At 38.4% G+C, this 24,350-nt stretch overlaps 1 protein-coding gene across 1 annotated transcript in view; it reads left to right on the forward strand.

The window, feature by feature from the left end:
* The window catches only part of tfap2d (transcription factor AP-2 delta (activating enhancer binding protein 2 delta)), a 42,420-nt gene that overhangs the window by 10,005 nt on the left and 8,065 nt on the right, over positions 1–24,350 (forward strand). The window contains exons 4-7 of the mRNA XM_029678767.2: positions 5,231–5,396; positions 7,914–8,032; positions 14,173–14,314; positions 14,436–14,549. Coding sequence (XP_029534627.1) covers positions 5,231–5,396; positions 7,914–8,032; positions 14,173–14,314; positions 14,436–14,549 — 541 coding nt within the window. The remainder of the gene's footprint in view (positions 1–5,230; positions 5,397–7,913; positions 8,033–14,172; positions 14,315–14,435; positions 14,550–24,350) is intronic.

A 24,350-nucleotide genomic window follows, 5' to 3' on the forward strand; every position in this document is an offset into this window, starting at 1 on the left:
TCACAATGCAGGGTAACTCCAAGCAGTTTAGTCACCTCAAATTGCTCAATTTCCACATTATGCATTAAAAGATTTGGTTGAGGTTTAGGGTTAAGTAAATGATTTGTCCCAAATACAATGCTTTTCATTTTTGAAATATTTAGGACTAACTTATACCTTACCACCCATTCTAAAACTAACTGCAGCTCTTTGTTAACTTCTCTAGGATAGGGGGCGGGTATTTGGAATGTTGGCATGCCCAAATTCAACTGCCTGCTACTCATCCCCAGAAGATAAGATATGCATATTATGAGTAGATTTGGATAGAAAACACTCTGAAGTTTCTAAAACTGTTTGAACTTGCTTGCAGTTCCTACCGCTTCCACTTGATGTCACCAGTCTTTAGAAATTGATTGAGGTTTTTACTTTGTGTATTGAAGAAGTAGCCCTGTTCAAAACGAGGGTCACTTCATGTGTACTGTTTGATAGAGGCGCGTGACCAGAAAGCTAGCGTCAGTTTGTTTTCTTCCTGTATTGAACACAAATCATCCCGTCTTCAATTTTGTCTATTATTTACTTAAAAAAATACCTAAAGTTGTATTATAAAAGTAGTTTGAAATGTTTTGGCAAAGTTTACAGGTAACTTTTGAGAAATTTTGTAGTCACGTTGCGCAAGTTGTAACCAGTGTTTTTCTGGATCAAATGCGCCAAATAAATGGACATTTTTGATATATATGGATGGAATTAATCGAACAAAAGGACCATTTGTGATGTTTATGGGACATATTGGAGTGCCAACAGAAGAAGATCGTCAAAGTTAACCTCTTAGTCCGCCCAAACCCGCATGCGGTATCGTTACTACAGCCTCAAGCTCATTAGGATAACGCAACGTTAGCGATTTTTAAAAATCGCAAATGAAACTAAATAAATATGCCTGTTCTCAAGCTTATCCTTTTCTTAACAATCCTGTCGTCTCAGATTTTCAAAATATGCTTTAGAACCAGAGAAAATCACTAATTTGTGTAAGAGTGGTGATAGCTAGCTTAGCATTAGCATTAGCATTTAGCACGCAACATATTCACAAAAACCAGCCAAGGAATCAAATAAAAATAATTTACCTTTGAAGAACTTCAGATGTTTCAATGAGGAGACTCTCAGTTACATAGCAGATGTCCAGTTTTTCCTGAAAGATTCTTGTGTAGGACACATCGTTCCCTTTTGTTACTATGCATATGGCTACCGAAACTAACCGAAAATTCAGTCACCTACATGTCGAACTTTTTTCCGAATTAACTCCATAATATTGACTGAAACATGGAAAACGTTGTTTGAATCAATCCTGAAGGTGGTTTGTCATATTTCTCTCCATTGAAAGCACCGTCCTTGTAGCCTGGTTTGTTCTGAGATTTGAATGGAAAAATACCGGGACCTGACTTTTGCGCACCAATTGCCACGCAGACACCTAGCGGGACACCTGGTAAATGTAGTCTCTTATGGTCAATCTTCCAATGATATGCCTACAAATACGTCACAATGCTGCAGAGACCTTGGGGAAACAAGAGAAAGAGTCCGTTGATTCCTGTCGCATTCACAGCCATATAAGGCGATCATGGAAAACGTAGCCTCAGAAATCCTGTGCATTTCCTGGTCGGTCATACATCTTGGTTTTGCCCGAAACATTTGTTCTAAGGGACTCACAGTGAAAATCTTTGCATTTCTGGAAACGTAAGACTGTCTTCTTTCCAAAGCTATCAATTCCAAGCATATTCGAGCATCTTTTCGTGACAAAATATTGCGCTTAAAACGGGCACGTCTTTTTATCCAAAAATGAATTACTGCCCCTATAGGACTAACAGGTTAAGGCATGATTTATATTTTTATTTCTGCGTTTTGTGTCGTGCCTGCAGGGTTGAAATATGTTTTCTCTCTTTTGTTTACGGAGGTGCTATCCTCAGATATTAGCATCGTTTGCTTTCGCTGAAAAGCCTTTTTGAAATCTGACATGTTGGCTGGATTCACAACACGTGTAGCTTTAATGTGGTATCTTACATGTGTGATTTCATGAAAGTTAGATTTTTATAGAAATGTATTTGAATATGACGCTCTGCATTTTCTATGGCTTTTGGCCAAGTGGGACGCTACCTTCCCACATATCCCAGAGAGGTTAAGTGTTGCAGTCATTTCAGTCGCTGTAGTAGCTGATGTGTATAGTGTTGAGTCATCTGCATACAGTACATAGACACACTGGCTTTACTCAAAGCCAGAGGCATGTTGTTAGTAAAGATTGAAAAAAGTAAGGAGCCTAGACAGCTGCCCTGGGGAATTCCTGATTCTACCTGGCTTATGTGACGTCACAAAATCCCAAATAGCAATAAAATAAGTCACTTACCTTTGAAGTTCTTCCTCTGATCGCATCCACAAGAGTCCCAGGAACACAATGAATGGTCATTTTGTTCGATCTTTATATCCCAAATAGTGCGTTTAGTAGGCGTCATCCACCCGTTCAGAATGCAGACATTGGAGTTCCAAAAGTTACCAGTAAAGTTTATCCAAACAAATCAAACAACGTTTCTAATTCATTATTAGGTACTCTAATATCTAAATAAATGATAATATTTCATACGGAGCAAACTATTTTCAATAGGAAAGGAAAAGAACACAGCGTGCTCCCTCGGTCACGTGCGCAATGAGACTAGTTTTGCCATGGGACGCGCTGAGGAGAAACAACTATTCCTCGTTGGTTTTTCAGAATACAAGCCTGAAACCATGTATGTAAAGATTGTTGACGTCTAGTGGAAGCAATAGGAACTGCCTTTTGGGAGGCGCAAGTCTTTGGTTTCAATAGCTTAAGCTTGGAATTGGCTGGCAGGTCAAAAGAAAGAAAATTGGTCCTCAGGTTTTTGCCTGCCAAATCAGTTCTGTTATACTCACAGACAGCATTTTAACAGTTTTAGAAACTTTAGAGTGGTTCCCATCTAATACCACCATGCATATGCATATCCTAGCTTCTGGACCTGAGTAACAGGCAGTTTACTTTGGATACCTCAGTCATCCAAAATTCCGAATACTGCCCCCTATCCCTAACAAGTTTTAACCTCTTGCATCCCCCCGACACGCAGGCGTCCCATCTAGACATCTGGAAATGCAAATGCGCTACGCTAAATGCTAATAGCACTCGTTAAAACTCAAACGTTCATTAAAACACACATGCAGGGTACTGAATTAAAGCTACACTCGTTGTGAATCCAGCCAACAAATCAGATTTTTAAAATGCTTTTCTGCGAAAGCATGAGAAGCTATTATCTGATAGCATGCAACACCCCAAAAGACCCGCAGGGGACGTAAACAAAATAATTAGCATAGTCGGCGCTACACAAAACGCACAAATAAAATATAAAGCATTCATTACCTTTGACAATCTTCTTTGTTGGCACTCCTAGATGTCCCATAAACATCACTATTGGGTCTTTTTTTCGATTAAATCGGTCCATATATAGCCTAGATATCGATCTATGAAGACTGTGTGATCAAGGAAAAAAACAGCGTTTTATAACGCAACATCATTTAAAAAAAATTAAAACAGTCGACGATAAACTTTCACAAAACACTTTTGTAATGCAACTTTAGGTATTAGTAAACGTTAATAATCGATCAAATTGATCACGAGGCGATGTATATTCTATAGCTGTACGTCTTGAAATAATGTCCGGGTAAATCTCAACCAAAATATCCGGTCGGAGACCGGAAGAAATGGGCTGTCTTTTGTCCGTTTGACCAAGAAACAAATCCTAGGCAAATGACAAGACTGTTGATATCGTGTGGAAGCTGTAGGAATTGCAACCTCGGCTCCAGGTAATGTGGTTTCTATTCAACAATACATTCAAGTGGCGCATTGATATATTTTCCCATTTTCGGTGATCAGATTTTCCTGCGCTTTTCGATGAAACGCACGTTCTGTTATAGTCACAGCCGTGATTTAACCAGTTTTAGAAACGTCTGAGTGTTTTCTATCCACACATACTAATCATATGCATATACTATATTCCTGGCATGGGCGCTGAAATGTTGCGCGATTTTTAACAGAATGTTCGAAAAAGTAGGGGGTAGGATCAACAGGTTAAAGAACGCCTTCTGTTAGACAGGTAACTATTTATCCACAATATAGTAGGGGGTGTAAACCCATAACAAACAAGCTTTTCCAGCAGCAGACTATGATTGAAAATGTCAAAAACAGAGCTAAAGTCTTACAAAACAGCCCCCACAATCTTTGTACCATCAATTTCTCTCAGCCAATCATCAGTCATTTGTGTATGTGCTGTGCTTGTTGAATGTTTTTCCCGAAACACGTGTTGAAAGTCTGTGGTCAATTTGTTTACAGCTTACTAAGGGTTGGTAACAGGCTGATTGGTGGGCTATTTAAGCCAGTAAAGGGGACTTTACTATTCTTACGTAGCTTTTTCTTCCCTCCAGGCCTGAGGGCACAAACATTTAGTAGACTTAGATTGAAGTTATTGCAAATAGGACTGGCAATATCGTCCACTATTATCCTCAATCATTTTCATTTCAAGTTGTCAGACCCCGGTGGCTGATTAACAACAACAATTATTTCATCTCTTCCACCACACTCACTTTATGGAATTCTAAATTACAATGATTGTCTTTCATAATTTGTTCAGATGTACTTGGATGTGTAGTGTCGACGTATGTTGCTGGCATGTCATGCCTAAGTTTACTAATCTTGCCGATGAAAAAATCATTAAAGTAGTTGGCTATATCTGTGGGCTTTGTGATGAATGAGCCATCTGATTCAATCAAATCAAAATCAAATCAAATTGATATATAGCCCTTTGTACATCAGCTGATATCTCAAAGTGCTGTACAGAAACCCAGCCTAAAACCCCAAACAGCAAGCAATGCAGGTGTAGAAGCACGGTGGCTAGGTAAAACTCCCTAGAAAGGCCAAAACCTAGGAAGAAACCTAGAGAGGAACCAGGCTATGTGGGGTGGCCAGTCCTCTGGGAGGTTAGGGGGTTAGGGTGGTCAGGGTAGGGTTAAGCGGGTTATAGGAGGGTTAGGTGGTTAGGGGAGGTTTAGGGGAGTTAGGAGGTTAGGAGGTTAGGGGATGGTTAGGAGGTTAAGGGGTAGTTAGTGAGGTTAGGGGAGGTTAGCACATAGGGTTATTGGAGGGGGGTAAGGTCCCTGAACACTATATGTTACTAGTGTTTAACATGTGTATATGTGTTCTATCTAGGAGGAACCTGTGTGGTGAACCCTACAGATCTGTTCTGCTCTGTCCCCGGCCGTCTGTCCCTCCTGAGCTCAACCTCTAAATATAAAGTCACCATCGCTGAGGTGAAGAGACGCCTCTCGCCTCCAGAGTGTCTCAACGCCTCACTTCTGGGAGGAATATTGCGCAGGTACACACACACACTGGCACACAGACATGCACACTCACACAAACACAAACAAACACACGGACACACACACACTCAATAGTACTAAACATTTTGAAGCTAAACATTTATATAATTTCGAAGACTCAAATGATATCAAAAACATGAATAATGGAGTACTGCTATTAGCCCATAGAAACACATTGAATAACAGATAGTCCTTACTGCTATTAGCCCATAGAAACACATTGAATAACAGATAGTCCTTACTGCTATTAGCCCATAGAAACACATTGAATAACAGATAGTCCTTACTGCTATTAGCCCATAGAAACACATTGAATAACAGACAGTCCTTACTGCTATTAGCCCATAGAAACACATTGAATAACAGATAGTCCTTACTGCTATTAGCCCATAGAAACACATTGAATAACAGATAGTCCTTACTGCTATTAGCCCATAGAAACACATTGAATAACAGATAGTCCTTACTGCTATTAGCCAATAGAAACACATTGAATAACAGATAGTCCTTACTGCTATTAGCCAATAGAAACACATTGAATAACAGATAGTCCTTACTGCTATTAGAAACACATTGAATAACAGATATTCCTTACTGCTATTAGCCAATAGAAACACATTGAATAACAGATAGTCCTTACTGCTATTAGCCCATAGAAACACATTGAATAACAGATAGTCCTTACTGCTATTAGCCAATAGAAACACATTGAATAACAGATAGTCCTTACTGCTATTAGCCAATAGAAACACATTGAATAACAGATAGTCCTTACTGCTATTAGCCAATAGAAACACATTGAATAACAGATAGTCCTTACTGCTATTAGAAACACATTGAATAACAGATAGTCCTTACTGCTATTAGCCCATAGAAACACAATGAATAACAGATAGTCCTTATTGCTATTAGAGACACATTGAATAACAGATAGTCCTTACTGCTATTAGCCCATAGAAACACAATGAATAACAGATAGTCCTTATTGCTATTAGAGACACATTGAATAACAGATAGTCCTTACTGCTATTAGAAACACATTGAATAACAGATAGTCCTTACTGCTATTAGCCAATAGAAACACATTGAATAACAGATAGTCCTTACTGCTATTAGCCCATAGAAACACATTGAATAACAGATAGTCCTTACTGCTATTAGCCCATAGAAACACATTGAATAACAGATAGTCCTTACTGCTATTAGCCCATAGAAACACATTGAATAACAGATAGTCCTTACTGCTATTAGAAACACATTGAATAACAGATAGTCCTTACTGCTATTAGCCCATAGAAACACATTGAATAACAGATAGTCCTTACTGCTATTAGCCCATAGAAACACAATGAATAACAGATAGTCCTTACTGCTATTAGAGACACATTGAATAACAGATAGTCCTTACTGCTATTAGAAACACATTGAATAACAGATAGTCCTTACTGCTATTAGCCCATAGAAACACATTGAATAACAGATAGTCCTTACTGCTATTAGCCCATAGAAACACATTGAATAACAGATAGTCCTTACTGCTATTAGCCCATAGAAACACATTGAATAACAGATAGTCCTTACTGCTATTAGCCCATAGAAACACATTGAATAACAGATAGTCCTTACTGCTATTAGCCCATAGAAACACATTGAATAACAGATAGTCCTTACTGCTATTAGCCCATAGAAACACATTGAATAACAGATAGTCCTTACTGCTATTAGCCCATAGAAACACATTGAATAACAGATAGTCCTTACTGCTATTAGAAACACATTGAATAACAGATAGTCCTTACTGCTATTAGCCCATAGAAACACATTGAATAACAGATAGTCCTTACTGCTATTAGCCCATAGAAACACAATGAATAACAGATAGTCCTTACTGCTATTAGAGACACATTGAATAACAGATAGTCCTTACTGCTATTAGAAACACATTGAATAACAGATAGTCCTTACTGCTATTAGCCCATAGAAACACATTGAATAACAGATAGTCGGAACAACAGATAGTCAGAACAACAGTCCCCCAATATTTTTTAAGTGTATCTCCTGTATCTGATAGATATAAGAAAGATCAGGAAACATGTTTTTGTTGTGTTTTATTTTTACATGTATTGGTCCTCTCTCTAGCTCTGTTACCTTTCACCGCAGATGGGCTGTCTCATGGTCTGATAAACACCTCTCTAGATGCGGTGGATTGAGATTTTTTATTGATTTATTTCACCTTTATTTAACCAGGTAGGCAAGTTGAGAACAAGTTCTCATTTACAAATGCGACCTGGCCAAGATAAAGCAAAGCAGTTCGACACATACAACGACACAGAGATGCATCCGATGCAAAACAAATACAGATATCTGCCAGATTTGAACCTTAACCCTAATGCTAATTACATTACCGCGGGTGAGTGGACATCGACTTTAGGGGGTTAATTGATATTAATATGTTAATTATTTTAACGAGATGATAGTATATTTTATTTTATTGCTAATCTATTTTAATGCAGAGCTAAGTCTAAGAATGGTGGTCGTTGTCTGAGGGAAAAGTTAGATCGACTGGGACTCAACCTGCCAGCTGGACGGAGAAAAGCTGCCAACGTTACACTCCTCACCTCTCTGGTGGAAGGTAGGAATAAACTCATCCCTCAATCAATCTGGACCACCTAATATAACTCATCCCTCTATCAACCTTGACCTTCTAAAAAAACTCATGCCTCTATTAACCTACACCTAATACAACTCATCCCTCTATTAACCTACACCTAATACAACTCATCCCTCTATTAATCTACACCTAATACAACTCATCCCTCTATTAACCTACACCTAATACAACTCATCCCTCTATTAATCTACACCTAATAAAACTCATCCCTCTATTAACCTACACCTAATACAACTCATCCCTCTATTAACCTACACCTAATACAACTCATCCCTCTATTAACCTACACCTAATACAACTCATCCCTCTATTAATCTACACCTAATACAACTCATCCCTCTATTAATCTACACCTAATACAACTCATCCCTCTATTAATCTACACCTAATACAACTCATCCCTCTATTAACCTACACCTAATACAACTCATCCCTCTATTAACCTACACCTAATACAACTCATCCCTCTATTAACCTACACCTAATACAACTCATCCCTCTATTAACCTACACCTAATACAACTCATCCCTCTATTAATCTACACCTAATACAACTCATCCCTCTATTAATCTACACCTAATACAACTCATCCCTCTATTAATCTACACCTAATACAACTCATCCCTCTATTAACCTACACCTAATACAACTCATCCCTCTATTAACCTACACCTAATACAACTCATCCCTCTATTAACCTAGACCTAATACAACTCATCCCTCTATTAACCTAGACCTAATACAACTCATCCCTCTATTAATCTACACCTAATACAACTCATCCCTCTATTAACCTACACCTAATAAAACTCATCCCTCTATTAACCTAGACCTAATAAAACTCATCCCTCTATTAACCTACACCTAATACAACTCATCCCTCTATTAACCTACACCTAATACAACTCATCCCTCTATTAACCTACACCTAATACAACTCATCCCTCTATCAATCTACACCCCGAATACAACTCATCCCTCTATCAATCTACACCCCGAATACAACTCATCCCTCTACCAATCTACACCTTCTAATAAAACACTTCCCTCTACCAATCTACACCTTCTAATAAAACACACCCCTTTATCATTCTGGACCTCCTAATAAAACTCATCCCTCAATCAATCTACACCTCCAAATTAAAATAATCTCTCTATCAATATGCACCTTTAAAACCCATGACTCTTTCAATCTACTCATTCTGATAAATCTCATCCCTCTATCAATCTGCACCTAATACAACTCATCCTTCAATCAATCTGTACCTCCTAATAAGACTCATCCCTCTATCAATCTAAACCTAATAAAACTCATCCCTCTACCAATCTACACCTTCTAATAAAACACATCGCTCTGTCAATAGAAACCTAATAAAACTTAACCATCTATCACTATCGACCTCTTAATTAAACTCAAACCGCTATCAATCTACTCATTCTAATAAAACTAGTCCCTATGTCAATCTACACCTAATCAAACTCATCCCTCTATAAATCTGGACCTACTAATAAAACTCATCCATTTAACCAGCTACTCCTCTTAATAAAACTCATCCCTCTTTCAATCTACTCATTCTAATATGACTATGAATGGATGAGGTCATCCCACTATCAATCTACACCCCGAATACAACTAATCCCTCTATCAATCTACACCTTCTAATAAAACTCATCCCTCTACCAATCTACACATTCTAATAAAACACACCCCTTTATCATTCTGGACCTCCTAATAAAACTCATCCCTCTACCAATCTACACATTCTAATAAAACTCATCCCTCTACCAATCTACACCTTCTAATAAAACACTTCCCTCTACCAATCTATACCTTCTAATAAAACTCATCCCTCTATCAATCTGTACCTCCTAATAAAACTCATCCCTCTATCAATCTACACCTAATACATCTCATCCCTCTATCAATCTGCACTTAATACAACTCATCCCTCTATCAATCTATACCTCCTAATAAAACTCATCCCTCTATCAATCTACACCTCCTAATAAAACTCATCCCTCTATCAATCTACACCTAATACATCTCATCCCTCTATCAATCTGCACTTAATACAACTCATCCCTCTATCAATCTATACCTCCTAATAAAACTCATCCCTCTATCAATCTACACCTCCTAATAAAACTCATCCCTCAATCTACACATTGAAATCTACACCTCCTAATACAACTCACCACTCTATAAATCTACACCTCATAATACATCCAATCCTCCTTCATTCGACACCTAATAAAACTCATCCCTCTGTCAATCTACGCTATCTAATTAAACTCATCCCCCTATAAAGCTGTACCGAATAAGACTCACCCCTCTATCAATCTGTACCTTCTAATAAAACTCATCCCTCTATCAATCTGAACCTCCTAATACATCTCATCCCTCTATCAATCTACACCTCCTAATAACACTAATCCCTCAATCTACACCTCCTAATAAAATTCATCCCCATATCAATCTACACCTTCTATTAAAACTCATCACTACATCAATCTACACCTTTGAATAAAACTCATCCCTCTGTCAGTACACACCTAATAATACTCGCCCCTCGAATCAATACACAGCTCCTAATAAAACTAATCCCTCAATCAATCTAGACCTCCTAATAAAACTCAGCCTTCTATCAATCTACACCTAATAAAATACATCCCTCTACCAATCTACACCTTCTAATAAAACTCACCCCTTTATCATTCTGGAACTCCTAATAAAACTCATCCCTCAATCAATCTACACCTCCTAATACATCTCATCCCTCTGTCAATCTGGACCTCCTAAAAGAAGCCATTATTCTATCAAATTACACCTCCTAATAAAAGTCATCATTCTATCAATCTAAACATTCTAATTAAACTCATCCCTCTATCAATCTACACCTCCTAATACATTTCATCCCTCAATCTATCTGCACCTCCTAATACATCTCATCCCTCAATCAATCTAGACATCCTGACTATCAATCTACACCTCATAACAAAACACGACCCTCAATCAAGCTACACCTGATAAAACTCACCCCTCAGTCAAACTACACCTCCAAATAAAATTCATCCCTCAGTCAATCTAGACCTCCTAATTAGACTAATCCCTCTATCAATCTACACCTTCTAATACAACTCATCCGTCTATCATTCGAAATCGAATAAAACATCCCACTATACCTTCAAATAAAACTGGTCCCTCTATACATCTACACCTTCTCTAAAAATCATCCCTCTATCAATCTACACCTCCTAGTAAAACTCAACCCTCTATCAATCTACACCTCCTAGTAAAACTCAACCCTCTATCAATCTACACCTTCTAATACAAATCATCCTTCTATCTATATGCAACTTTAAAACCCATCACTCTATCAATCTACTCAATCTGATAAATCTCTTCACTATATTAATCTGCACCTTAACAACTCATTCCTCTATCAATCTACACCTAATACAACTCATCGCTCTATCAATCTGATCCTCCTAATAAATCTCATTCCTCCATCAATTTACACCTTCTTATAAAACTCATCCTTCTATCAATATACACCCCATAATACAACTCATCCCTCTATCAATCTACACCTAATCTAACTCATCCCTCGATCAATCTGGAACTCCTAATAAAACTCATCCCTCCATCAATCTACACCTTCTTAAAAACTCATCCCTCTATTAATCTACACATAATAAAACTCCTCCTTCTGTCAATCTACAACATCTAATAAAACTCATCCCTCCATCAATACACACCTAATGAAACTCATCCCTCTATCAAAATACACAGAATATAACTTATCCCTGTATCTACATATCCCAATAAAACTCACCCCTCTATCAATCTACATCTAATACAACTTACCCCTCTATCAATCTGGATCTCCTAATAAAACTCATCCATCTATGAATCTACACCTTCAAACCAAACTCATCCCTCTTTCAATGTACACCTCCTAATTAAACTAATCCCTCTATCAATCGACACCTTGTTATATAACTAGTCCCTTTTCAATCTACACCTCCTAATAAAACGAATCTCCTTATCAATCTTCACCTTCTTATAAAACTCATCCCTCTATCAGTACACACCTAATAAAACTCACCCCAGTCTACATTTTCTATTAAAATTCTTCACACTATCAATCCCCACCTAATACAATTCATCCCTCTATCAATCTGGATATTCTAATAAAACTCATCCCTCTATCAGTACACACCTAATAAAACTAATAAAACCCTCCATCATTCTGCACCTTGTAATACAGCTATTCCCACTATCAATCTACACCTAATAAAACTCATCCTTCAATCAATTTGGACCTCCTAATACAACTCATCCCTCTATCAATCTACATATTCTAATACAACTCATCCCTCTATCAATCTACACCTTCTAATAAAACTCATCCCTCTATCAATCTACACCTTCTAATAAAACTCATCCCTCTATCAATCTATACTTAATACTGTAAATCTACACCTTCAAACCAAACTCATTCCTCTATCAATTTACACCTCCTAATACAAGTGATCCCTTTTCAATCTACACCTCCTAATAAAATTAATCTTCTTATCACTCTACACCTTCTTTTAAAACGAATCCCTCCATCAATCTTATTATAATAAAATCCATCATTCTATCAATCTACAATATAACTCAACCCACTATCTACATCTCCTAATACAACTCACCAATCAATTAATCCACAACTCTTAATACAGCTAATCCCACTATCAATCTACACCTCCTATCACACCTATCAATCACCATCTTCTATTAAAACTCTTCCCTCTATCAATGTACACCTAATACAACTCATCCCTCTATCAATCTACACCTCTGTATAAAATCATCCTTCTATCAATATGCACCTTTAAAAACCATCACTCTATCAATCTGGACATCCTAATAAAACTCATCCCTCTGTCAATCGACACCTAATACAACTCATCCGTCTATTAATCTGGACATCCTAATAAAATGCATCCCTCTGTCAATCTAAACCTCCTAGTACAACTCATCCCTCTATCAATCTACACCTAATACAACCCCTCCCTCTACCAATCTACACCTTCAAACCAAACTCATCCCTCTATCAATCTACACCTTCAAACCAAACTCATCCCTCTAACAATCTACACCTACTAATACAACTCAGCCCTCTCTCAATCAACACCTCCTAATAAAACTCATCCCTGAATCAATTTAGACCTAATAAAACTCTTCCCTCTATCAATCTGGACTTCCAAGTAAAAGTTATCCCTCTATCAATCTACATCTTCCATTAAAACTATTAAATATCATCCCTCATCCCTATATTAACCCATTAAATCTCATCCCTCTATTAATCTGCACCTTAACAACTCATCCCTCTTTCAAGCTACACCCCATAATACAACTCATCCCTCTATTAACCTACACCTTTAGTATACACCTAATAAAGCTCATCCCTCTATCAATCTGGAACTTGTAATAAAACTCATCCCTCCATCAAACTACACATAATAAAACTCTTATTTCTGTCAATTTACAACACCTAATGAAACTCACCCCTCTATCTACATCTCCCAATAAAAGTCACCCCTCTATCAATCCACACCTCCTAATACAAATCATCCCTCTATCAATCTGGACATCCTAATAAAACTCATCCCTATATCAATCCACACCTTCTAATTATACTCATCCCTATATCAATCTACACCTCCTAATAAAACTCATCCCTATATCAATCCACACCTTCTAATTATACTCATCCCTATATCAATCTACACCTTCTAATTATACTCATCCCTATATCAATCTACACCTTCTAATTATTCTCATCCCTCTATCAACCTACACCTTCTAATTATACTCATCCCTATATCAATCTACATCTTCTAATTATACTCATCCCTATATCAACCTACACCTTCTAATTATACTCATCCCTATATCAATCTACATCTTCTAATTATACTCATCCCTATATCAATCTACATCTTCTAATTATACTCATCCCTATATCAACCTACATCTTCTAATTATACTCATCCCTATATCAATATTCTCCTCCTAATAAAATGTGTGTGTACGTGTGTGTTTGTGTAGGTGAGGCGCTCCACCTGGCTAGAGACTTTGGTTATACATGTGAGACAGAGTTTCCTACCAAGGCAGCAGGAGAACACCTAGCCAGACAACACAATGAACCCAAGGAGACCAGTGGGCGCAAGAAGATGGTGCTGGCCACCAAGTAAGACACACACACACACACACACACACACACACACACACACACACACACATATATATATATATATATATATATTGAACTCTTAACCCCTAACCTCTTACCTTTTCCCTGTGACATTTAGGCAGATCTGTAAAGAGTTCCAGGACCTGTTGAGTCAGGACCGTTCTCCTCTTGGCTCCTCCAGACCCACACCTATACTGGACCTGGATATACAGAGACACCTCACACACTTCAGGTACATGCACACACACACACACGCACACACGCACGCACGCACGCACGCACGCAGGCACGCACGCACGCACGCACACACACACACACACACACACACACGCACACGCACACGCACACAATCTTCAGCTGTTCTGAGCTGCCCTTCACAATGTAATTTGACCCCACATGAACCATGACAGTATCAGCCCCCAGTGACTGACTCACAGCCTCGGGAAGCAACCTGGTGATATCCTGAACTTTGACCCCACATGAACCATGACAGTATCAGCCCCGGTGACTGACTCACAGCCTCGTGAAGAAACCTGGTGACTTTTTCCCGAAGAAAACACAAAGTCTTTGCTCCAGGTACAGATATATGCCTCACCATTGAACTCCCTATCACAATAGCCAGAATGATCCGTCCTCTGTCGTGTCTTGAAGCAGATTGTGAGGCCAGAGCCAGAACTCACCTGAGAAGAGGGCTGCAAATGGACAGAGTTCTGATCCAGAGAGTGGTGGTTCAGGCTGTGTGCAGGACACAACAACCAGAGGGACAGAGCTCTGATCCAGAGAGGGGTGGTTCAGGCTGTGTGCAGGACACAACAACCAAAAGGACAGAGCTCTGATCCAGAGAGGGGTGGGTCAGGCTGTGTGCAGGACACAACAACCAAAAGGACAGAACTCTGATCCAGAGAGGGGTGGTTCAGGCTGTGTGCAGGGTCAGGCTGCGGGGCGGCAGGGTGGTCTAGTGGTTAGAGCATTGGACTAGTAATCGGAAGGTTGCAAGTTCAAATCCCCGAGCTGACAAGGTACAAATTTGTCGTTCTGCCCTTGAACAGGCTGTTCCTAGGCCGTCATTGAAAATAAGAATTTGTTCTTAACTGACTTGCCTAGTAAAATAAAGGTAAAATAAAAAAAATTACACTCACCTGGAGTCCAACAAGGAGCAGCCATTTACACTCACCTGGAGTCCAACAAGGAGCAGCCATTTCCTGGTTCTAGCTAGTAGAGGGGTGCAGTGGGGGAAACTGATCATAGTCCTATTAGGATCCTCTTGGATGTTTTGATAGTCTCATAGAATCCTTATTCAGGTCATAATAATCCTTTCTTTACCTGCATCAAGTTCCATCGGATCGTGTATGTGGCAGATTATACATTTAATAGCACGCGACACCCCAGCAGATTGAAATTAGTTTTAACAGCTGCAGGCCAACAGTCCAAGGGAACAAACATTTTCCGGCTCCACCGCGGACACCTGCACAACAGTGTTGTTTGTCTTTGGTTGAATGTGAAGAGCGTTGAATGTGAAGAGTGAGAGAGAAGTGCAGGGGGGTTAGGGTTAGGGGTGATGTCTGGGTCAGCTGTCAGTGGCAGGTAGCCGGCTGTTCCTTGCTATGCACCGGCCCGGTTGCGTGTTAATGTTCGGTGTAGCCTCTCAGAGCTGATTCGGGGTGTCCCCAGTGTCTGTAGTCGTGGGGGTGCTTTGCTGCAGGAGGGAGTGGTGCACTTCACAAAATAGATGTTCAGTCTTGGTTTTATCAGACCAGAGAATCATGTGTCTTTTACTGAGGAGTGGCTGGCCAATCTACCATTAAGTCCTGATTGGTGGAGTGCTGTGGAGATGGAAGAACCTTCCAGAAGGACTACCATCTCCACAGAGGAACTCTAGAGCTCTGTCAGAGTGACCATCGGGTTCTTTGTCACCTCCCTGACCAAGGCCCTTCTCCCCGATTGCTCAGTTTGGCCGGGAGGCCAGCTCTAGAAACAGTTTTAGTGGTTCCGAACTTCTTCTATTTAAGAATGATGGAGGCCACTATATTATTGGGAACCTTCAATGCTACAGAACATTTTTGGTACCCTTCCCCAGATCTGTGCCTCGACACAATCCTGTCTCAGATCTCTACGGACAATTCCTTCAAACTCATGGCTTGGTTTTTGCTCTGACATGCACTGTCAACTGTGGGACCTTATATTTACAGGTGTGTGCTTTTCCAAATCATGTTGAATCAATTGAATTTACCACAGGTCAACTCCAGTCAAGTTGTAGAAATATCTCAAGGATAATCAATTGAAACAGGCTATACCTGAGCTCAATTTCAAGTCTCATAGCAAAGGGTCTGAATACTTATGTAAATAAGGTATTTCTGTTTATTTATTTTTTAAATCCGCTAAATTGATCAGAAACTGTTTTCACTTTGCCAGTATGGGGTATTGTGAGTATATTGTGGAGGATTTTTTATTTATTTAGTCCATATTAGAATAAGGCTGTAACGTAACAAAATAGATGGTGTCATGAGGAAGGAAAATTATGTGTATATACTGAAGTAACATCTCAAGACATCAGTCAGGAAGTTAAATCTTGGTCGCAAATGTTTCTTCCAAATGGACAATGATCCCAAGCATACTTCCAAAGTTGTGCAAAATGGCTTAAGGACAACAAAGTGAAGGTATTGGAGTGGCCACAACCTTGACCTCAATCCAATAGAACATTTGTGGGCAGAACTGAAAAAGCGTGTGCGAGTAAGGAGGCCTACAAACCTGACTCAGTTACAAAATTCACCCAACTTATTGTGGGAAGCTTGTGGAAGGCTACCCAAAACATTTGACCCAACTTAAACGATTTAAAGGCAATGCTACCAAAAACTAATTCAGTGTATGTAAACTTCTGACCAACTGGGAATGCGATGAAAGAAATAAAAGCTGAAAGAAATAATTCTCTCTACTCTTTTTCTGATATTTCACATTTGTGAAGTAAACTGGTAATCCTAACTGACCTAAAACAGGGGATTTTTAATAGGATTAAACGGAGTGTAAATGTATTTGGCTAAGGTGTATGTAAACTTCCAACTTCAACTGTATATAGCGTAAACATAGTGTATATATAGTGTCTATATAGTATATTTATAATGTCTATATAGTGTGCATATGGTGTCTATATAGTTTATTTATAGCATCTATGTTGTGTCCATATCGTGTATATAGTGTTAATAGTGTGTATAGAGTGTATATAGTTGGTAATATATTGTATATATAGAGTATATAGTGTGTATAGAGTGTATATAGTGTTAATATAGTGTATATATAGAATATATAGTGTATATATAGAGTATATAGTGTATATATAGAGTATATAGTGTATATATAGAGTATATAGTGTATATATAGAATATATAGTGTATATAGAGAGTATATAGTGTATATATAGAGTATATTGTGTATATAAAGTATATAGTGTATATAGAGAGTATATAGTGTATATAGAGTATAGAGTGTATATAGTGTTAATATAGTGTATATATAGAATATATAGTGTATATATAGAGTATATAGTGTATATAGAGTATATAGTGTATATAGAGTATATAGTGTATATAGAGTATATATAGAATATATAGTGTATATATAGAGTATATAGTGTATATAGAGTGTATATAGAATATATAGTGTATATAGAGTATATAGTGTGTATAGAGTATATATAGTGTTAATATAGTGTATATATAGAATATATAGTGTATATAGAGTATATAGTGTGTATAGAGTATATAGTGTGTATAGAGTATATAGTGTTAATATAGTGTATATATAGAATATATATTGTATATATAGAGTATATAGTGTATATAGAGTATATAGTGTATATAGTGTGTATAGAGTATATAGTGTGTATAGAGTATATAGTGTTAATATAGTGTATATATAGAATATATAGTGTATATATAGAGTATATAGTGTATATAAAGTATATAGTGTATATAGAGAGTATATAGTGTATATAGAGTATAGAGTGTATATAGTGTTAATATAGTGTATATATAGAATATATAGTGTATATATAGAGTATATAGAGTATATAGTGTGTATAGAGTGTATATAGTGTTAATATAGTGTATATATAGAATATATAGTGTATATATAGAGTATATAGTGTATATAGAGTATATAGTGTATATAGAGTATATAGTGTGTATAGAGTGTATATAGTGTTAATATAGTGTATATATAGAATATATAGTGTATATATAGAATATATAGTGTATATAGAGTATATAGTGTATATATAGAGTATATAGTGTATATAGAGTATATAGTGTGTATAGAGTGTATATAGTGTCTATGTAGTTTATTTATGGTGTCTTTAAAATGTCTATATTGTGTCTCTATAGTATATAGCATATAGTGTGTATATACACATATACATATATACATATACATATATATATACACACGCTATATACTATATACTATAGAGACAGAGTATATATATATATACACACTACTCTTCAAAAGTTTGGCGTCACTTAGAAATGTCCTTGTTTTTGAAAGAAAAGCACTTTTTTTTGTCCATTAAAATTCAATAAAATTGATCAGAAATACAGTGTTGACATTGTTAATGTTGTAAATGACTATTGTAGCTGGAAACGGCTGATTTTTAAAGGAATATCTACATAGGCGTACAGAGACCCATTATCAGCAACCATCACTCCTGAGTTCCAATGGCTTATTGTGTTAGCTAATCCAAGTTTATCATTTTAAAAGGCTAATTGATCATTAGAAAACCCTTTTACAATTATGTTAGCACAGCTGAAAACTGTTGTCCTGAATAAAGAAGCAATAAAACTGGCCTTCTTTAGACTAGTTGGGTATCTGGAGGGAGCATCAGCATTTGTGGGTTCGATTACAGGCACAAAATGGCCAGAAACAAAATACTTTCTTCTGAAACTCATCAGTCTATTCTTGCTCTGAGAAATTAAAGCTATTCCATGCAAGAAATTGCCAAGAAACTGAAGATCTTGTACAACGCCATATACTACTCCCTTCACAGAACAGCGCAAACATTTACATTTACATTTACATTTAAGTCATTTAGCAGACGCTCTTATCCAGAGCGACTTACAAATTGGTGCATTCACCTTATGACATCCAGTGGAACAGTAGTGCATCTAAATCTTTTAAGGGGGAGGGGGGTGAGAGGGATTACTTTATCCTATCCTAGGTATTCCTTAAAGAGGTGGGGTTTCAGGTGTCTCCGGAAGGTGGTGATTGACTCCGCTGTCCTGGCGTCGTGAGGGAGTTTGTTCCACCATTGGGGGGCCAGAGCAAACAGTCTCTAACCAGAATAGAAAGAGGAATGGGAGGCCACAGTGCAAATCTGAGCAAGAGGACAAGTACATTAGAGTGTCTAGTTTGAAAGCCTCACAAGTTCTCAACTGGCAGCTTCATTAAATAGTACCCACAAAACACCAGTCTCAACGTCAACAGTGAAGATGCGACTCCAGAATGCTGGCCTTCTAGGCAGAGTTGTAGAAAAAAAGCCATATCTCAGACTGGCCAATAAAAAGAAAAGATTAAGATGGGCAAAAGAACACAGGCACTGGACAGAGAAAGAGTGGGAAAAAGTATTATGGACAGATAAAGTTTGAGGTTTTCAGATCACAAAGAAGAACATTCATGAGATGCAAAAAAAATGAATAGATGCTGGAGGAGTGCTTGACACCATCTGTCAATCATGGTGGAGGCAATGTGATAGTCTGAGGTTGCTTTGGTGGTGGTAAAGTGGAAGATTTGTACAGGATAAAAGGGATCTTGAAGAAGGAAGGCTATCACTCCATTTTGCAACACCATGCCATACCCTGTGGATGGCACTTAATTGGAGCCAATTTCCTCCTACAACAGGACAATGACCCAAAGCACAGCTCCAAACTATGTAATAACTATTTAGGGAAGAAGCAGTCAGCTGGTGTTCTGTCTATAATGGAGTGGCCAGCACAGTCACCGGATCTCAACCCTATTGAGCTGTTGTGGGAGCAGCTTGACCGTATGGTATGTAAGAAGTGCCCATCAAGCCAATCCAATTTGTGGGAGGTGCTTCAGGAAGCATGGGGTGAAATCTCTTCAGATTACCTCAACATATTGACAACTAGAATGCCAAAGGTCTGCAAGGCTATAATTGCTGAAAATGGAGGATTCTTTGAAGAAAGCAAAGTTTAAAGGACAGAATTATTATTTCAATTAAAAATCATTATTTATAACCTTGTCAACGTCTTGACGATATTTTCTATTCATTTTGCAACACAATTCATGTTAGTTTTCATGGAAAACAAGGACATTTCTAAGTGACCCAAAACTTTTGAACAGTGCCAATATTGTGTCTAAATAATATATATACATATTGTGTCTATATCGTGTCTATATAACGTCTATATAATGTCTATATAGTGTGTATATATGGTATGAATAGTGTCTACATATTGTGCATATAGTGAATATTGTCAGGTGGGTGCAGGAAAGGGACTAGGTGGGTGCAGGAATCAGACGCAGAGAGAGTTCTGAGGTTAAGTGCTTTATTCAGGCACAACAAAATAATAAGCCCAACAAATATACAACGAGACAACCCAAAAACCACAGGGTGCTCAGTTAGTATTTATATAGTGTCTATATCGTGGCTATATAATGTACATATAGTCTTTATATAGTGTCTATATCAGTGGTTCTTAACCTGGGTTCGATCGAACCCCAGGGGTTCGGTGAGTCAGTCTCAGGGGTTCGGCGGTCAAGACACACATCCGACTCATATGATTCGTGATGACACGCCCCGCTTGACCATCATTGGCTGCAGGTGATCACGCTACATCGCTTGGCCTATCTGTGCTGCAGGGAATTTGGTGCGCTCAGTAGTCGACTTGTGACTGTTGTGATGGTACGTCTTGTGATTTCTTAATATTTTAATCCCTTCATACTTACGATGTCGAGCAAAAAAAGAATGTGTTCGGACGAATATGTACAATATAAATTCACATGTATAACGTAACGTGATGGGAGTCAGCGTCCTAACTGCATGATTTACAATGCCAAGTTGAGCCATTCTAGTCACCGGCAAAACTAAGAGAACACTTCTGCATGGACATGGAAAATACAACACAACGCTCGCTGAATTCAAGGTGAAGAGAGCCAGATTCGATGAAAAGGCTACTCTGCCTGTTCTCGGCTTTGTACCCATCAACAAACCGATCCTCACAGCATCGTACGAAGTTGCTTACCTGATTGCAAAGCAGGGCAAACCACACACCATTGGTGAAACACTCATAAAACCAGCTATGTTGAAGATGGTGAATATCATGTTGGGAAAAGAGGCTGAAGTTAAGTTATCCCAAATTCCTCTTTGAAATGACACCATCAGCGACAGAATAAAGACATCTTGGCTCAAGTAGTTGCAGATCTGATTTCAAGCCCGGCAAAATTCAGCCTTCAACTCGACGAGACCACAGACGTTTCCAATCTAAGCCAGCTTGCTGTATTCGTGCGCTATGTGAAAGACGACTTGATAAAGGAAGATTGTTTATTTTGTACGCCTCTTACAACAACAACTAAGGCAGCCGATGTGAAGAAACTTGTGGATGACTTCTTCAAAGACAACAATCTTTCGTGGGATATGGTTTCTGCAGTTTGTTCGGACGGAGCAACAAAAACCTTGCCTCCAAAACTGGCAGGAGTATTAAAAATTGTAGTGGAATGCGTGAACTATGTGCGAACTAGTGCTCTGAGGCCCCGCATCTTCAGTGAGCTGTGTAAGGAAATGGGCTCTGAATTCGAGGTACTTCTGTACCATTCTAACGTTCGGTGTTTATCCCGGGGACAGGTGCGGAATCGTGTTTTTGCCTTGCGTGTGGAATTAGCCCTGTTTTTGCAAGAGCACCAACATTGTCATGCAGATTGCTTCAAGAATTCTGAGTTCATTCTCATTTTAGCGTACATGGCCGATATCTTCGCAGCTCTCAATCATCTCAATCAAAAGATGCAGGGCGGTGGAGTCAACATCATCGAAGCGGAGGAAAACCTGAAGGCTTTTCAAAAAAAGCTACCGTTATGGAAACGACGAACAGAGAACGATAACTTCGCATCTGGAATCGGAGACATTTCTGTACCCGCTGAACTGAAGCAAGCAATTGACACGCACTTAGATGAGCTTGCAAAGTCTCTCGACGGATACTTCCCTACGAGAGAGTCATATCCAGCATGGGTGAGACAGCCGTTCACGTTTAGTGTTGAGACAACAGATGTCAATGATGAATACCTCGATGAAATCATTGAAATTCAGCAGAGCCAGGTTCAACAGCAACTCTTCAGAACAACAATGCTTTCAACGTTTTGGTGTCAACAAATGGTAACGTACCCTGTTATTGCTCCGAAAGCTCTGGAGATTTTCATACCGTTTGTTAAAACATATCTTTGCGAGCAATCCTTTGAGGATGCTGGACATAAAAACGAAGAAAGGGAACAGACTTTGTTGCGAAAATGACATGAGAATGGCACTTGCCAAGCTGAAGCCGTACATTTCTGAACTGGTCTCTGAAAGGCAACAGCAGAAGTCACACTGATTTGCAGTAAATATTCATTATTATGTTTTTGTTTTTGTGTGAAAATCATGTTTTGATGATTTTGTTCTTTGAACACAGTGATGTTGATGCACGGTTCATTTTGTGCACCAGTAAAATATATACCTATGTTTTGAGTTAATAAAATAATATTTTATTTTTCCAATTAAGAAGGGTTCGGTGAATGCGCATATGAAACTGGTGGGGTTCAGTACCTCCAACAAGGTTAAGAACCACTGGTCTATATGGTGTCTATATAATGTACATATAGTCTTTATATAGTAGCTAAATAATCTATATTTAGTGTAAACATAGTGTATTTTTGTACATCTAGTGTCTATATACTGTAGATAATATCTATATAGAGTATATATATATATATATATTGTATATGGTGTCTATTTAATATATATATAATGTCTATATTGTGTATGTAGTGTCGACATACTGTATATCTGTATATACACTACCATCAAAAGTTTGGACACAAAGGTTTTTCTTTATTTGTACTTTTTTCTACATTGTAGAATAATAGTGAAGACATCAAAACTATGAAATAACACATATGGAACCATTTAGTAACCCAAAAAGTGTTAAACAAATCACCCTTTGCCTTGATGACAGCTTTGCGCACTCTTGGCATTCTCTCAACCACCCTTACGTGGAATGCTTTTCCAACACTCTTGATGGAGTTCCTACATATGCTGAGCACTTGTTGGCTGCTTTTCCTTCACTCTTGCATCCTGTAGCACAAACTCAAGAAAGTTCTGGGAGAATAAGAGCACCTCCTCCCAGCTGCACACTGCACTGAGGCTAGGAAACACTGTCACCACTGATAAATCCACAATAATTGAGAATTTCAATACGCATTTTTCTACAGCTGGCCATGCTTTCCACCTGGCTACCCCTACCCCGGTCAACTGCCCTGCAGCCCCCACAGCAACTCGCCCAAGCCTCCCCATTTCTCCTTCACTCAAATCCAGATAGCTGATGTTCTGAAAGAGCTGCAAAATCTGGACCCCTACAAATTAGCCTGGCTAGACAATCTGGACCCTCTCTTTCTAAAATTATCTGCAGAAATGGTTGCAAACCATATTACTAGCCTGTTCAACCTCTTTTTCGTATCGTCTAAGATTCCAAAAGATTTGAAAGCTGACGCGATCATCCCCCTCTTCAAAGGGGGAGACACTCTTGACCCAAACTGCTACATACCTATATCTATCCTACTCTTCCGTTCCAAGGTCTTCGAAAGCCAAGTTAACGACCATTTCGAATCCCACCGTACCTTCTCCGCTATGCAATCTGGTTTCAGTGCTGGTCATGGGTGCACCTCAGCCACGCTCAATGTCCTAAATGATATCATAACCGCCATCGATAAGACATTACTGTGCAGCTGTAATCATCGATCTGGCCAAGGCTTTCGACTCTGTCAATCACCACATTCTTAT

Source organism: Oncorhynchus nerka, linkage group LG13, assembly GCF_034236695.1.
Source record: "Oncorhynchus nerka isolate Pitt River linkage group LG13, Oner_Uvic_2.0, whole genome shotgun sequence".
NCBI classification, from domain to species: domain Eukaryota; kingdom Metazoa; phylum Chordata; class Actinopteri; order Salmoniformes; family Salmonidae; genus Oncorhynchus; species Oncorhynchus nerka.